At 42.4% G+C, this 15,169-nt stretch overlaps 2 protein-coding genes across 5 annotated transcripts in view; one reads left to right on the forward strand and one right to left on the reverse strand.

Annotated features, from left to right (window-relative positions):
* Nucleotides 1–35: 35 nt before the first annotated feature.
* On the forward strand, nucleotides 36–10,195 carry LOC110533552 (B-cell CLL/lymphoma 7 protein family member B-A). Its single transcript, XM_021617880.2, has 6 exons — nucleotides 36–279; nucleotides 751–826; nucleotides 894–996; nucleotides 2,864–3,028; nucleotides 3,195–3,271; nucleotides 8,876–10,195. Exons 1-6 carry the CDS (start codon nucleotides 188–190, stop codon nucleotides 8,963–8,965), a joined length of 603 nt encoding a protein of 200 aa, XP_021473555.1. The 5' UTR covers nucleotides 36–187; the 3' UTR covers nucleotides 8,966–10,195.
* A 2,793-nt stretch (nucleotides 10,196–12,988) lies between these two features.
* LOC110533553 overlaps nucleotides 12,989–15,169 on the reverse strand; it is an 82,308-nt gene continuing 80,127 nt past the window's right edge. For 3 of the 4 annotated variants that reach the window (XM_021617881.2, XM_036989960.1, XM_036989961.1), the window contains 3 exons: nucleotides 14,587–14,745; nucleotides 14,168–14,327; nucleotides 12,989–13,738 (listed from right to left, as the gene is read on the reverse strand). In XM_021617881.2, coding sequence (XP_021473556.2) covers nucleotides 13,638–13,738; nucleotides 14,168–14,327; nucleotides 14,587–14,745 — 420 coding nt within the window. In that variant the 3' untranslated portion in view covers nucleotides 12,989–13,637. Of the gene's footprint in view, nucleotides 13,739–14,167; nucleotides 14,328–14,586; nucleotides 14,746–15,169 lie in introns of those variants that run through there. The other variant, XR_005053605.1, reaches the window with a different exon arrangement.

Genomic DNA, 15,169 nt, shown 5'->3' on the forward strand with positions numbered 1-15,169 from the left:
ACTACAATGTAACAAGTGACCCCAGATGGTTTCTTCATGTAAACACATGCACATTTAGTGAGGGCGTTCTGTGAGAACAAGAAGTGAATGGGTCCCGAAAGCTCGCGAGATTCGGTGGGCAGGACGGAGAGCTAGCTAAAGCTAAACAGTCTGTCGGAGGCAAATAAAACTAAAACCAAGCACAAATATGTCTGGACGCTCGGTTCGCGCTGAGACACGAAGCCGCGCTAAAGATGACATGAAGAAGGTGATGGCGGCCATTGAGAGGGTCAGAAGATGGTAAGTACAACATTATTTATTTGTGTGAAAGATCATTAAAGATTGCCGATACAGAAAGTTCAGCGACATGGAGGCGTGGTTTGAGACAGAATGACAGTGAAAGACCGAGAGCACAACCAATGATTATCACTGTGAAGCTTTCTCCCTCGAGACAAGTGGCTTTTCAACAAGAGGCGGGACCCAAAAGTACACTTGTGTAAAGCTAGTTAGCTAGCTTGCTTATAATTGGGGAATGGACAGACAGGCTAGCAATCGAACTATGCAGTGACTGTCGTGTAGTAATCAATACGATTACCAGCCAACAATCCTCGCTTATTTGTAGCAGCTTCCACTAATAGCATTGCATTCATTTGGGGTATAATTCCACTACATGGAAGGGATATGTAAACGGTTTGTGCAATCTGGGATCCTTGGTGCACTTGACCCTTGAACTATCTGAATGTGAAGGAGCGCACTCATTGTTTTCCACAGGGAGAAGAAATGGGTCACTGTCGGAGACACATCTTTGAGGATATTCAAATGGGTACCAGTGGTGGATACAAAAGAAGTAAGTTATTTTCTTATTTATCAACCTAAGTAGCAATGTCAGTTTGTAATGCTTTGTCTTCTTGTAGGAGAAGAGTAAGGGGGTCCCGGCTGGAGCAGTCAGGGAGCTGAATAGCTTCTCCACAGATCCAGCCTCAGAAAACACACATTCAAGTCATCTGGATTTTCATGGTGAGGATGGAGGACTGTTTTGAGTGACATACAGTGCATTTGGAAAGTATTCCATCCCCTTCTCTTTTTCCACATTTGGTACGTTACAGCCGTATTCTAAAATGAGTTCAATTCTTTTCCCCTCCTCATCAATCTACACACAATACCCCACAATGACAAATAACAACAGATACCTTATTTACTTAAGTATTCATACCCTTTGCTATGAGACTCAAAATTGAGCTCAAGTGCATCCTGTTTCCATTGATCAGCCTTGATGTTTCTACTCAGGTAACCTAGTGGTTAGAGCGTTGGGCCAGTAACTGAAAGGTTGCTGGATGGAATCCCTAAGCCGACAAGGTAAACATCTGTTGTTCTGCCCCTGAACAAGGCAGTTAACCCACTGTTCCCCGGGCGCCGTGAATGTCGATTTAATGCAGCACCCCACAGCTCTCTTGATTCAGAGGGGTTGGGTTAAATGCGGAAGACACATTTCAGTTGAATGCATTCAGTTGTACAACTGACTAGGTATTCCCCTTTCCTTTCCTTGATTGGAGTCCACCTGTGTTAATTCAATTGAATGGACATGATTTGGAAAGGCACACACCTGTGTATATAAGGTCCCACAGTTGACAGTGCTTGTCAGAGCAAAAACCAAGCCATGAGGTTGAATGAATTGTCCGTAGAGACAGGATTGTGTCGAAGCACAGATCTGGGGAATGGTATCAAAAAATGTCTGCAGCATTGAAGGTCCCAAAGAACACAGTGGCCTCCATCATTCTAAAATGGAAGAAGTTTGTAACCACCAAGACTCTTCCTAGAGCTGGCTGCCAGGCCAAACTGAGCAATCTGGGGAGAAGGGCCTTGGTCAGGGAGGTGATCAAGAACCCGATGGTCACTCTGACAGCTCCAGAGTTCCTCTGGAGATGGGAGAACCTTCCAGAAGGACATCTCTGCAGCACTCCACCAATCAGGGCTTTATGGTAGAGTGGCCAGACGGAAGCCACTCCTCAGTAAGAGGCTCATGACAGGCCACTTGGAGTTTGCCAAAAGGCACAAGATTCTCTGGTGTGATGAAACCAAGATTCAATTCTTTGGCCTAAATGCCAAGTGTCACGTCTGGAGGAAACCTGGCACCATCCCTACGGTGAAGCATGGTGGTGGCAGCATGCTATGGGGATGTTTTTCAGTGGCAGGGACTGGGAGACTAGTCAGGTATGAGCAGAAGATGAATGGAGCAAAGTACACAGAGATCCTTGATGATAACCTGCTACAGAGCGCTACCCTTCCAACTGGTTCACCTTCCAACAGGACAATGACCCTAAGCACAAAGCCAAGACAATGCAGGAGTGGCTTTGGGACAAGTCTCTGAATGTCCTTGAGTGGCCCATCCAGAGCCCGGACTTGTACCCGATTGAAGATATCTGGAGAGACCTGAAAATAGCTGTGCAGTGACGCTCCACATCCAACCTGACAGAGCTTGAGAGGATCTGCAGAGAAGAATGGGAGAAACGCCCCAAATATAGGTGTGTTAAGCTTGTAGCATCAAACCCAAGAAGACTCGTGGCTGTAATCGCTGCCAAAGGAGTAACAGGTCTGAATACTTATGTAAATGTGATATATATTTTTAATAAAATAAAAATGTAATTGATTTTTAATACATTTGCAAACATGTTTTTGCTTTGTCATTATGGGGTATTGTGTTTAGATTCATGAGTATTTTTAAAATGTATTTTTTAAATCCATTTTAGAATAAGGCTGTAATGTAACAAAATGTGAAAAAGTCAAGGGGTCTGAATACTTTCTGAATGCACTGTATGACCTCACTATATGCTGGCCTAGAGCTCTTTCCATTTCCTCATATTCCCTGTACTCTCTTCCTCCCCAGATGAGAACAGTAACCAGAGCTCTCTGTCTGATGCGTACCAGCCCAAAGTGGACAGCAGCAGTAACTCTAGCCCCCAGCCTAGTGAACCTCTGAGCCCCAAGAACCTGTGTGACTTCCGCACAGATGACTCACAGCCCCCGACTCTGGGCCAGGAGATCATGGAGGGTAAGACGGACAGACAGATGTACACACACACACTTACCTCTACACGGGAACATTAACTGAAGATCTTTTTCAATTATTCTGATGTCAACTAATAAGGTCAAATATATCTTCAGATTCTTTAAGAGGTTTTAAGTAAATGTTTATTTGACTCTTCTTTTTTTTCCAGAGCCGTCATTGCCAAGTGAACTAGCTGACGAACCTCCGTTGCTAATTAAAGAGGACTTGTTGCCCCTCACTACTCAGGTAAAGCGCATCTAACATCTCAATGATCATTCCACTTCGACACCACAGCTTTGTCACTCAACCGATTTACACTGAACAAAATTATAAATATAACAATTTCAAAGATTTTACTGAGTTACAGTTCATATAAGAAAATCAGTCAATTGAAATGAACTCTGCCCTAATCTATGGATTTCACATGACTGGGAATACATATATGCGTTTGTTGGTCACATATACCTTAACGATAGGGGCATTGATCAGAAAACTAGTCAGTATTTGTGGTGACCACCATTTGCCTCATGCAGCACGACACATCTCCTTCCCATAGAGTTGATCAGGCTGTTGATTGTGACCTGTGGAATGTTATCCTACTCCTCTTCAATGGCTGTGCAAAGTTGTTAGATATTGGTGGGAACTGGAACACGTCGATCCAGAGCATCCCAAACATGCTCAATGGGAGACATGTCTGGTGAGTATGCAGGCCATGGAAGAATTGGGACATTTTCAGCTTCCAGGAATTGTGTACAGATCCTTGCGACATGGGGCCGTGAATTATCGTGCTGAAACTTGAGGTGATGGCGGCGGATGATTGGCACGACAATGGGCCTCAGGATCGCGTCACGATATCTCTGTGCATTCAAATTGCCATTGATAAAATGCAATTGTGTTTGTTGTCCGTAGCTTATGCCTGCTCATACCATAACCCCACTGCCACTATGGGGCTATCTGTTCACAACGTTGATATCAGCAAACCGCTCGCCCACACAAAGCCGTACACGGTGTCTGCCATCTGCACGGTACAGTTGAAACAGGGATTAATCCGTGAAGAGCCCACTTCTCCAGCATGCCAGTGGCCATCGAAGGTGAACATTTGCCCACTGATGTCAGTTATGACGCCGAACCTCAGTCAGGTCAAGACCCTGGTGAGGAAAATGAGCACGCAGATGCTCTTCCCTGAGGTGGTTTCTGACAGTTTGTGCAGAAATTCTTTGGGTGTGCAAACACCGTTTCATCAGCTGTCCGGGTGGCTGGTCTCAGACCATCCAACAGGTGAAGAAGACTGATGTGGAGGTCCTGGGCTGGCATGGTTACATGTGGTCTGCGGTTGTAGGGCCTGTTGGATATACTGCCAAATTCTCTAAAATTACATTGGAGGCGGCTTATGGTAGAGAAATTAACATTCAATTCTTTGGTAACAGCTCTGGGACATGTTTTGTATTGCGTCAGACAACAACATTGACGAATACGCTGATTCGGTGTGCGAGTTCATTAGAACGTGCGTTGAAGATGTCGTTCCCATAGCAACGATTAAAACATTCCCTAACCAGAAACCGTGGATTGATGGCAGCATTCGCGTGAAACTGAAAGTGTGAACCACTGCTTTTAATCAGGGCAAGGTGTCTGGTAAAATGACCGAATACAAACAGTGCAGCTATTCCCTCTGCAAGGCTATCAAACAAGCTAAGCGTCAGTACAGAGACAAAGTAGAATCTCAATTCAACGGCTCAGACACAAGAGGCATGTGGCAGGGTCTACAGTCAATCACGGACTACAGGAAGAAATCCAGCCCAGTCACGGACCAGGATGTCCTGCTCCCAGGCAGACTAAATAACTTTTTTGCCCGCTTTGAGGACAATACAGTGCCACTGACACGGCCTGCAACGAAAACATGCGGTCTCTCCTTCACTGCGGCCGAGGTGAGTAAGACATTTAAACGTGTTAACCCTCGCAAGGCTGCAGGCCCAGACGGCATCCCCAGCCGCGCCCTCAGAGCATGCGCAGATTAGCTGGCCGGTGTGTTTACGGACATATTCAATCAATCCCTATACCAGTCTGCTGTTCCCACATGCTTCAAGAGGGCCACCATTGTTCCTGTTCCCAAGAAAGCTAAGGTAACTGAGCTAAACGACTACCGCCCCGTAGCACTCACTTCCGTCATCATGAAGTGCTTTGAGAGACTAGTCAAGGACCATATCACCTCCACCCTACCTGACACCCTAGACCCACTCCAATTTGCTTACCGCCCAAATAGGTCCACAGACGATGCAATCTCAACCACACTGCACACTGCCCTAACCCATCTGGACAAGAGGAATACCTATGTGAGAATGCTGTTCATTGACTACAGCTCGGCATTCAACACCATAGTACCCTCCAAGCTCGTCATCAAGCTCGAGACCCTGGGTCTCGACCCCGCCCTGTGCAACTGGGTACTGGACTTCCTGACGGGCCGCCCCCAGGTGGTGAGGGTAGGCAACAACATCTCCTCCCCGCTGATCCTCAACACTGGGGCCCCACAAGGGTGCGTTCTGAGCCCTCTCCTGTACTCCCTGTTCACCCACGACTGCGTGGCCACGCACGCCTCCAACTCAATCATCAAGTTTGCGGACGACACAACAGTGGTAGGCTTGATTACCAACAACGACGAGACGGCCTACAGGGAGGAGGTGAGGGCCCTCGGAGTGTGGTGTCAGGAAAATAACCTCACACTCAACGTCAACAAAACTAAGGAGATGATTGTGGACTTCAGGAAACAGCAGAGGGAACACCCCCCTATCCACATCGATGGAACAGTAGTGGAGAGGGTAGCAAGTTTTAAGTTCCTCGGCATACACATCACAGACAAACTGAATTGGTCCACTCACACAGACAGCATTGTGAAGAAGGCGCAGCAGCGCCTCTTCAACCTCAGGAGGCTGAAGAAATTTGGCTTGTCACCAAAAGCACTCACAAACTTCTACAGATGCACAATCGAGAGCATCCTGGCGGGCTGTATCACCGCCTGGTACGGCAACTGCTCCGCCCTCAACCGTAAGGCTCTCCAGAGGGTAGTGAGGTCTGCACAACGCATCACCGGGGGCAAACTACCTGCCCTCCAGGACACCTACACCACCCGATGTCACAGGAAGGCCATAAAGATCATCAAGGACATCAACCACCCGAGCCACTGCCTGTTCACCCCGCTATCATCCAGAAGGCGAGGTCAGTACAGGTGCATCAAAGCTAGGACCGAGAGACTGAAAAACAGCTTCTATCTCAAGGCCATCAGACTGTTAAACAGCCACCACTAACATTGAGTGGCTGCTGCCAACACACTGACACTGACTCAACTCCAGCCACTTTAATAATGGGAATTGATGGGAAATGATGCAAATATATCACTAGCCACTTTAAACAATGCTACCTTATATAATGTTACTTACCCTACATTATTCATCTCATATGCATACGTATATACTGTACTCTATACCATCGACTGTATCCTTATGTAATACATGTATCACTAGCCACTTTAACTATGCCACTTTGTTTACATACTCATCTCATATGTATATACTGTACTCGATACCATCTACTGTATCTTGCCTATGCTGCTCTGTACCATCACTCATTCATATATCCTTATGTACATATTCTTTATCCCCTTACACTGTGTACAAGACAGTAGTTTTGGAATTGTTAGTTAGATTACTTGTTGGTTATTACTGCATTGTCGGAACTAGAAGCACAAGCATTTCGCTACACTCGCATTAACATCTGCTAACCATGTGTATGTGACAAATAACATTTGATTTGATTTGGTGGACAGTCCTGCAGGCAGCATGCCAATTGCACGCTCCATCAAAACTTGAGACGTCTGTGGCACATTTTAGAGGGGCCTTTTAAGGTGCACCTGTGCAATGATGATGCTGTTTAATCAGCTTCTTGATGTGCCCCACTTGTCAGGTGGATGGATTATCTCGGCAAATGAGAAATGCCCTCTAACAGGGGTGTAAATACATTTGTGCACAACATTTGAGAGGAACAAGCTTATTGTGCGGATGGAACAGTTCTGGGATCTTTTATTTCAGCTCATGGGACCAAAATTTTACATGTTGCGCTTTATATTTTTGTTCAATATACACTATACACATTCAAAAGTTTGAGGTCACTTAGAAATGTCCTTGTTTTTGAAAGAAAAGCAACTTATTTTGTCCATTTAAAATAACATCAAATTGATCAGAAATACAGTGTAGACGTTGTTAATGTTGTAAATGACTTTTGGAGCCCGAAACGACTGATTAAAAAAAAAAATGCATATCCACGGGTCTACAGAGGCCCATTATCAGCAACCATCACTCCTGTCTTCCAATGGAACATTGTGTTAGCTAATCCAAGTTTATCATTTTACAAGGCTAATTGATCGTTAGAAAACCATTTTGTAATTATGTTAGCACAGCTGAAAACTGTTATTCTGATTAAAGAAGCAATAAAACGGGCCGCCTTTAGTTGAATATCTGGAGCTTCAGCATTTGTGGGTTCAATTACAGGCTCAAAATGGCCAGAAAAAAAGCACTTTCTTCTGAAACTCGTCAGTCTATTCTTGTTCTGAGAAATGAAGGCTATTCCAAGCAAGAAATTGCCAAGAAAAATTGCCATGAAGATCTCGTACAGCGCTGTGTACTACTCCCATCACAGAACAGCGCAAACTGGTCCTAGCCAGAGTAGAAAGAGGATGGGAGGCCCCGGTGCTCAACTGAGCAAGAGGACAAGTACATTAGTGTCTCACAAGTCCTCAATTGGCAGCTTGATTAAATAGTATGCGCAAAACACCAGACTCGACGTCAACAGTGAAGAGGCGACTCCGGGATGCTGACCTTCCAGGCAGAGTTACTCTGTCCAGTGTCTGTGTTCTTTTGCCCATCTTAATCTTTTCATTTTATTGGCCAGTCTGAGATATCACTTTTTCTTTGCAACTCTGCCTAGATGGCCAGCATCCTGGCGTCGCCACTTCACTATTGTCGTTGAGACGGGTGTTTAGTGGGTACTATTTAATGAAGCTGCCAGTTGAGGACTTGTGAGGCGTCTGTTTCTCAAACTAGACACTAATGTACTTGTCCTCTTGCTCAGTTGTGCACTGGGGCCTCCTACTCCTTTCTATTCTGGTTAGAGACATTTTGTGCTGTTCTGTGATGGGAGTAGTACACAGTGTTGTATGAGATCTTCAGTTTCTTGGCAATTTTTAGCATGGAATAGCCTTCATTTCTCAGAACAATAATAGACTGACGAGTTTCAGAAGAAAGGTCTTTGTTTCTGGCCATTTTGAGCCTGTAATCGAACCCACAAATGCTGATGCTCCAGATATTCAACTAGTCTAAAGAAGGTCAGTTTTATTGTTTCTTTAATCAGAACAATCGTTTTTAGCTTTGCTAACATAATTGCAAAACAGTTTTCTAATGATCAATTAGCCTTTTAAAATGATAAACTTGGATTAGCTAACACAACGTGCCATTGGAAGACAGGAATGATGGTTGCTGATAATGGGCCTATGTAGATATTCCATAAAAATAAATGAAATAAATCAGCCGTTTCCAACTACAGTAGTCATTTACAACATTAACAATGTCTACACTGTATTACTGATCAATTTGATGTTATTTTAATAGACAAAAATGTTGCTTTTCTTTCAAAAACAAGGACATCTCTAAGTGACCCCAAACCTTTGAACAGTAGTGCACTTACAAGACTATTTAAAACAGCACATCAAACTCCTAGTTTGTCCAACAATCTACTCATTATACATTATGCATAAAACTGATAAAACATGGATTGAAACAAACCTGGCTGTATTTCCCCACACAGGAGGAAGAGGAGTGTTCTGGAGCTCCACCACTGAAGAGGGTGTGTTCTGAGCAGAACTCTGTCCTGCAGAGCTCCTCAATGATGAGCTAACACACTGCATCAGACTCGGACCCAATTCACTTCAGGCACTTTGTTGAATCTCATTTTTTGATTTGGAAAAATTGTCTATCATTTTCAATGACAGACATTTCTGGTTCATACATTGAACAAAACATTTTAAACAAATTGAACTCTCAACTAATTTGCTGATTTTAAAATAAAAAATGCTTTGAACCAGGCCCTGCTTAGCTTTTAGTCAGCGAGTTGCACGACTGCAAGTCTATCCTCCGATGACTGCAATGGATACATTTTAAGGACCAGACATACCTGTTATACCAGGACCACCATACTTGTTATGATTTTATATTGAATCTCTTTCAAAGTGATTTCATTTTTCCCTTAAAGCACCCATGAATATGTAGTTTAGTTGACACTATTTAGTTTCAATGGATTAACAGCGGAATACAAAACCAAAGCACTCTACCGCCACTCTCCCGAGGTAGTGCAGTCCGGTAGGTTACATGTATGCCCTTTTTAAATTTTCTTTGATTTGGGAGAGAACGTTTTCTGTCTACAAAATATAACTTTTCACGTAAACTATTTATTGCAAGGCAATGACAGAAAATGTATGAATTAAGCTATGGTCAGTGTTGTAGGTTTTAAGTCTGATTGGCTCTATTTTGAATGCAGCTTCATATTGTGCCATTGACACTTGTTTACTCAATGCTAGCTGTCAGGATCTTTTGTCAGTTTTGACGATTTCTAAATCAAGTGTTATATCCGTCCATCCGGGACACGCTGGTGTGCAAATCAAACGCACTAAGTTTAACATTGAAGAATGTTTCAAAATTACAAGTATTGTATGTGATGTTTTTCAAGTTACTTAAATGATGCTACTAGGTCCTTATTTTTTTGTTATTTATCTCTTAAAGATGTTGTCTCAGTTATTTAAGAGTTCATTTGTAAAATGAACACAGATTGTTTCAGTCTAAAATCTGTCTTGAGTTATCGTCCTTAGTAACCCAAGGAAGCACTTGTCTTATATGTTTTATGTCATATTTTACTTGAGTGAAATTAGGAAATTTAATTGATCAGGTTAGCATGTACACTGACTATTTTATGTTATTTTGGAATGATTGTAATACTTAATAGTAACCATTTATTTACAGTACCAGTCAAAAGTTTGGACACCTACCCATTCAAGGGTTTTTCTTAATTTTTACTATTTTCTACATTGTAGAATAATAGTGAAGACATCAAAATTATGAAATAACACATATGGAATCATGTAGTAACCAAAAAAGTGTTAAACAAGTTTAAATATATTTTAGATTCTTCAAAGTAGCCACCCTTTGCCTTGATAACAGCCTTGCTTACTCTTTGCATTCTCTCCACCAGCTTCATGAGGTAGTCACCTGGAATGCTTTTCCAACAGTCTTGAAGGAGTTCCTACAAATGCTGAGCACTTGTTGGTTGCTTTTCCTTCTCTGCGGTCCAACTCATCCCAAACCATCTCAATTGGGTTGAGGTCGGGTGATTGTGGAGGCCAGGTCATCTGCTGCAGCACTCCATCACTCTCCTTGGTCAAATAGACCTTACACAGCCTAGAGGTGTGTTTTGGGTCATTGTCCTGTTGAAAAACAAATGATAGTCCCACTAAGCGCAAACGAGATGGAATGGCGTATCACTACAGAATGCTATGGTAGCCATGCTGGTTAAGCGTGCTTTGAATTCTAAATAAATCGCAGTGTCCCCAACAAAGCAACCCCACACCATCACACCACCTCCGTGCTTCACGTTGGGAACCAGATTTCCACCGGTCTAATGTCCATTGCTCGTGTTTCTTGGCCCAAGCAAGTCTCTTATTCTTATTGGTGTCCTTTAGTAGTGGTTTCTTTGCAGCAGTTTGACCATGAAGGCCTGATTCACACAGTCTCCTCTGAACAGTTGAGATGTCTGTTACTTGAACTCTGTGAATCATTTATTTGGGCTGCAATCAGAGGTGTAGTTAATTGCCAATTTCTGAGGCTGGTAACTAATGAACTTATCCTCTGCAGCAGAGGTAACTCTGGGTCTTCCTTTCCTGTTGTGGTCCTCATGAGAGCCAATTTCATCATAGCGGTTGATGGTTTTTGCGACTGCTTTGAACTTTGGAAGTTCTTGAAATTTTACGAATTAGCTGACCTTTATGGCTTAAAGTAATGATGGACTGTCATTTCTCTTTTGCTTATTTGAGCTGTTCTTTCCATTTAATATGGACTTAGCCACATACCAAATATGGATTTGGTAATAGACTATCTTCTGTATACCAACCCAACCTTGTCACAACAACTGATTGGCTCAAATGCATTAAGAAGGAAAGAGATTCCACAAATGTACTTTTAAGAAGGCACACTTGTTAATTGAAAGGCATTCCAGGTGACTACCCCATGTAGCTGGTTGAGAGAATGCAAAGCTGTCAAAGGCTGGCTACTTTAAAGAATCTAAAATAGAAAATGTTTTGATTTGTTTAACACTTTTTTTTGGTTACTAAATGATTCCATATGTGTTATTTCATAGTTTGTCTTAACTATTATTCTACAATGTAGAAAACAGTAAAAAATAAAGAAAAAGCCTGGAATGAGTAGGTGTGTCCAAACGTTTGACTGGTACTGTGTGTGTGTGTGTATATATATATATATTTTTTTTTTCTCTCTCTCTGACAATCGACAGCAATTACACTCATGTTTGGCAAATAGATCAGTGTGTTGCGTTGTGGTTTGCCATTTCTGAAAAATGCTGTAATATTTGGGACTGGGCGACAAAAGTTAACTCCCGCAATATCGCTAGTTATTACCAATTTGTAACAGTTATCATTTTCAGTCTTATTACTTCATTGTACTGTACTGTTAGTCTCTTGATAAGACATGATTATTTCAAGTGATGCCAGTATGTTGAATGGGCCACTAAAATTAAGGCATTTACAATGTGATGACTTCTGTATGCATATTTAAATGACCACCTTGCAGATTAATTTTGGATGGTAGGCCTATTCTGCTAATGGATTATTGTATTTTTTAAGAAGAGTTTGTAAGGAGTACTTTGTATTTTATTGTAATTTTCCAAGTACAAATTATTTTATAAAGGAGTATGGATTTGGAAATCTGCAGATTATATTGTTTGAATTTCTTTTTGAATACACATATACCATGTGTTATATGCCTTAAGAAATGTGTTGTACATCAGTTCTACATCGGGTAAACTAGGCCATAAAGGGATCTTTCCAATAGATGGAGCTAGAGTGCACACAACCAATTCCATCAGTTGACAGTCTACCCTGCTCTGGTGTGCTTACATTTTTGAAATTTAAACATTACACACACAAGCATGTACGGGTAATTAAGTAATCTTGGCAAACCAGAACCAAGTATTGCGTGAGCGCTATGTTTTCGTCCGTCACGAGAGATGTGTGACAAATGACAATTGAATCTATGTTTACAGATTGGATAGTACTGTAAGGACTCTATTAAATCCGTATCGTGGAAGTTTAGCGTTACATTTAAAGGTAATGTTCCCAGCGTTAGTGGAGACTGCATATGTCGGCTCAATCGGAAATTACCGTTACATTTCTAATGCTTCAGCGATACAGATTTAATCATGTCATATTTCATCAACTGGTGGCACTTCTCAAAATTGATTATGATACATGTGCCTGGCTGTACACAATTGATTAAATAAACACACTTAAGTTAGATGGCACATGGTTGGTCTGTGATACAGTATTCTTCCAGGACAGGACCTGCTATTGTTTCCCATGTGACGAGGACAATGAGGTGCACAGTAAGATCAGCCTAGCCAAATGTCTGTACTGTATTGTGACTACTGTGGAAGTTACTGTAGTCATCCAGGCCTATGGAAAAACCGCCTGACTACTGACTCACACTGGCAAATGATGAATCTCCATCAGAAATAATCTTAATCTTGCAATACTTTGGAGTGTATCCTCTGAAAATGTACTGAATGCTGTACCTGTCAATCCTTTTCTCCCAATCAGCTCAATTTCTCAGAACCTTTTGAATAACAACCCACAGCAAGTGAACAGATATGACATTGACCTTTAATATTAATCACAGATTTAAAAAGAAACATCTTTATTAATATACCATCAGCTTGCCTGAACTGTACACTGTCATCTTATCTTTATGGACATCCATTTTTGTATTTGAATACAGCTATTCCTGAATATCATACATATATATTAAGGTTCTGTGTTTACTTCAGTGAAATAACCAGATGCTCATTTAAAACACTCCCACTGAACACATTTGTAGCGGGCCAGTGACTAACCTTGGGCTAGCGGCAGTTAGTGGTGACATGACATCATGATGTTTTAAGGACGAGGGTAGCTTACAGCAACATTTCTTGACATCAGCAACAAAAAAAACGTTCCTCTAATTTGACATTTAATTCTTCCTCTGAGTTCTCAACTGTCTACAAATTAAGTGCCACACTGACATGTTCAAGTAGATAAAGACAATTGGATTCTGTATCACTACTCCATATCAGCACTGCTGCAATGGTTTCTGGGTCCTGAGATCAAACAGAAAAAGACAGGAAATTAACACGATGCTTCTTGCTCTGTCGTCATGGACACGTGGGCCAGATGGCTGGGAGAAGTGCTCTGCCAGGATAGAAACAAACACTACATCTCCCATACTGTGCTGGGACACTTTGGCCTGACTTTTTATGAGTCTTTGAAATATTCTTCTATGTCCCAGAACTGTGTGGCCTGATCAGTGGCAAATTCATTAACGACCAGGTGGTCCCTCTTGAAACCCGTTCCACCTGAAAGACATTTCACAAATGGTTCCTTTTAGGCAACAATCTTTCTTCTACTGTGTCTTGGAGACAACTGTAAATAGGTTACAACCATGCTTTTTCCCCCTAATGTATTTGTATAACTGGAAATACAACATTTCATGGTTCTGGGAATAACCAATTATATACCAATACAATTTCTAGCTTTTTTCTGAGATGGCTCTGTGAATATGGTTGTTATGATCTCAAAATAGATCCTCCACTAAGTATAGCATATGGTAGTTGAGTTCAGCAGCAGTACACAACAGAAACCTGCTCTCCACTATTACAGTAGGCTCCTCTGTGTTTATCAAAGACCATACATTATAGTGGATCTCTATGGTCTCTCCACTATTACAGTAGGCTCCTCTGTGTTTATCAAAGACCATACATTATAGTGGATCTCTATGGTCTCACCTCTGAAGTCCAGTACTAGTTTGTGGTTGAGATGGGAAGAGATGGTTCCGTTGTGGTTCAGGCTCCATCTCTGGTGTGTGCGTCCATGCTCCGCCCACAGGGCCACTCTGGCCCCAACTGTTGCCTTCCCCCCAATCACTGAAAGACACGCCTTACTGGCCTACAGGCAACACACACCGTGTCAATATTACACACACACACACACACACACACACACACACACACACACACACACACACACACACACACACACACACACACACACACACACACACACACACACACACACAGATACTTACCATAGCATAACATAGGGAAGAGGATTGCATATTTCCCAGAATATTCCCACTCTAGTTTTGCTTAAATGTTGAGACTTTACCTTTTTCTCTCCCCTAATGCACGCACAGGCACACACACACCTTGCAGCGGAGCAGCCCTCCAGTGAAGAGCCAGCGCTGGGTGTCCAGAGAGCAGGCCGGGGACAGGATCACTCCGGCTGGGGAGAAGTCGTCCTTGACACTCTCAGAGGTCAGCAGTGAGCCCAGAGCACGGCTCTTCACCTGTACATACAGCCTGGGCTGGAGGGAGACCACACAAAAAGCACACCGTACAGACTGAATGAGGATCAACAACTTTCACAGTATTTTATATAAACCCTAGGCAATGCTGCAGGGAAACTACATTGTTCACAAAAGGGAAAAACTAACTTATAACTTAAAATAACTGAAGTGGTTACCTAGCATTGGTTGTGTAGGTTTCGCCATTTGTATTGTACTTAAACTACACTGAACAAAAATATAAAAGTTTGTATAAGGAAATCAGTCATTTGAAAAATTCATTAGGCCCTAATCTATGGATTTCACATGACTGGGAATACAGATATGCATCTGCACAATATCTCTGTGCATTCAAATTGCCATTGATAAAATGCAATTATGTTTGTTGTCCGTATCTTATGCCTGCTCATACCATAACCCCTCCACCATGCGGCACTCTGTTCAC

This window comes from Oncorhynchus mykiss, chromosome 10 (assembly GCF_013265735.2).
Source record: "Oncorhynchus mykiss isolate Arlee chromosome 10, USDA_OmykA_1.1, whole genome shotgun sequence".
In the NCBI taxonomy this organism is placed as follows: Eukaryota; Metazoa; Chordata; class Actinopteri; order Salmoniformes; family Salmonidae; genus Oncorhynchus; species Oncorhynchus mykiss.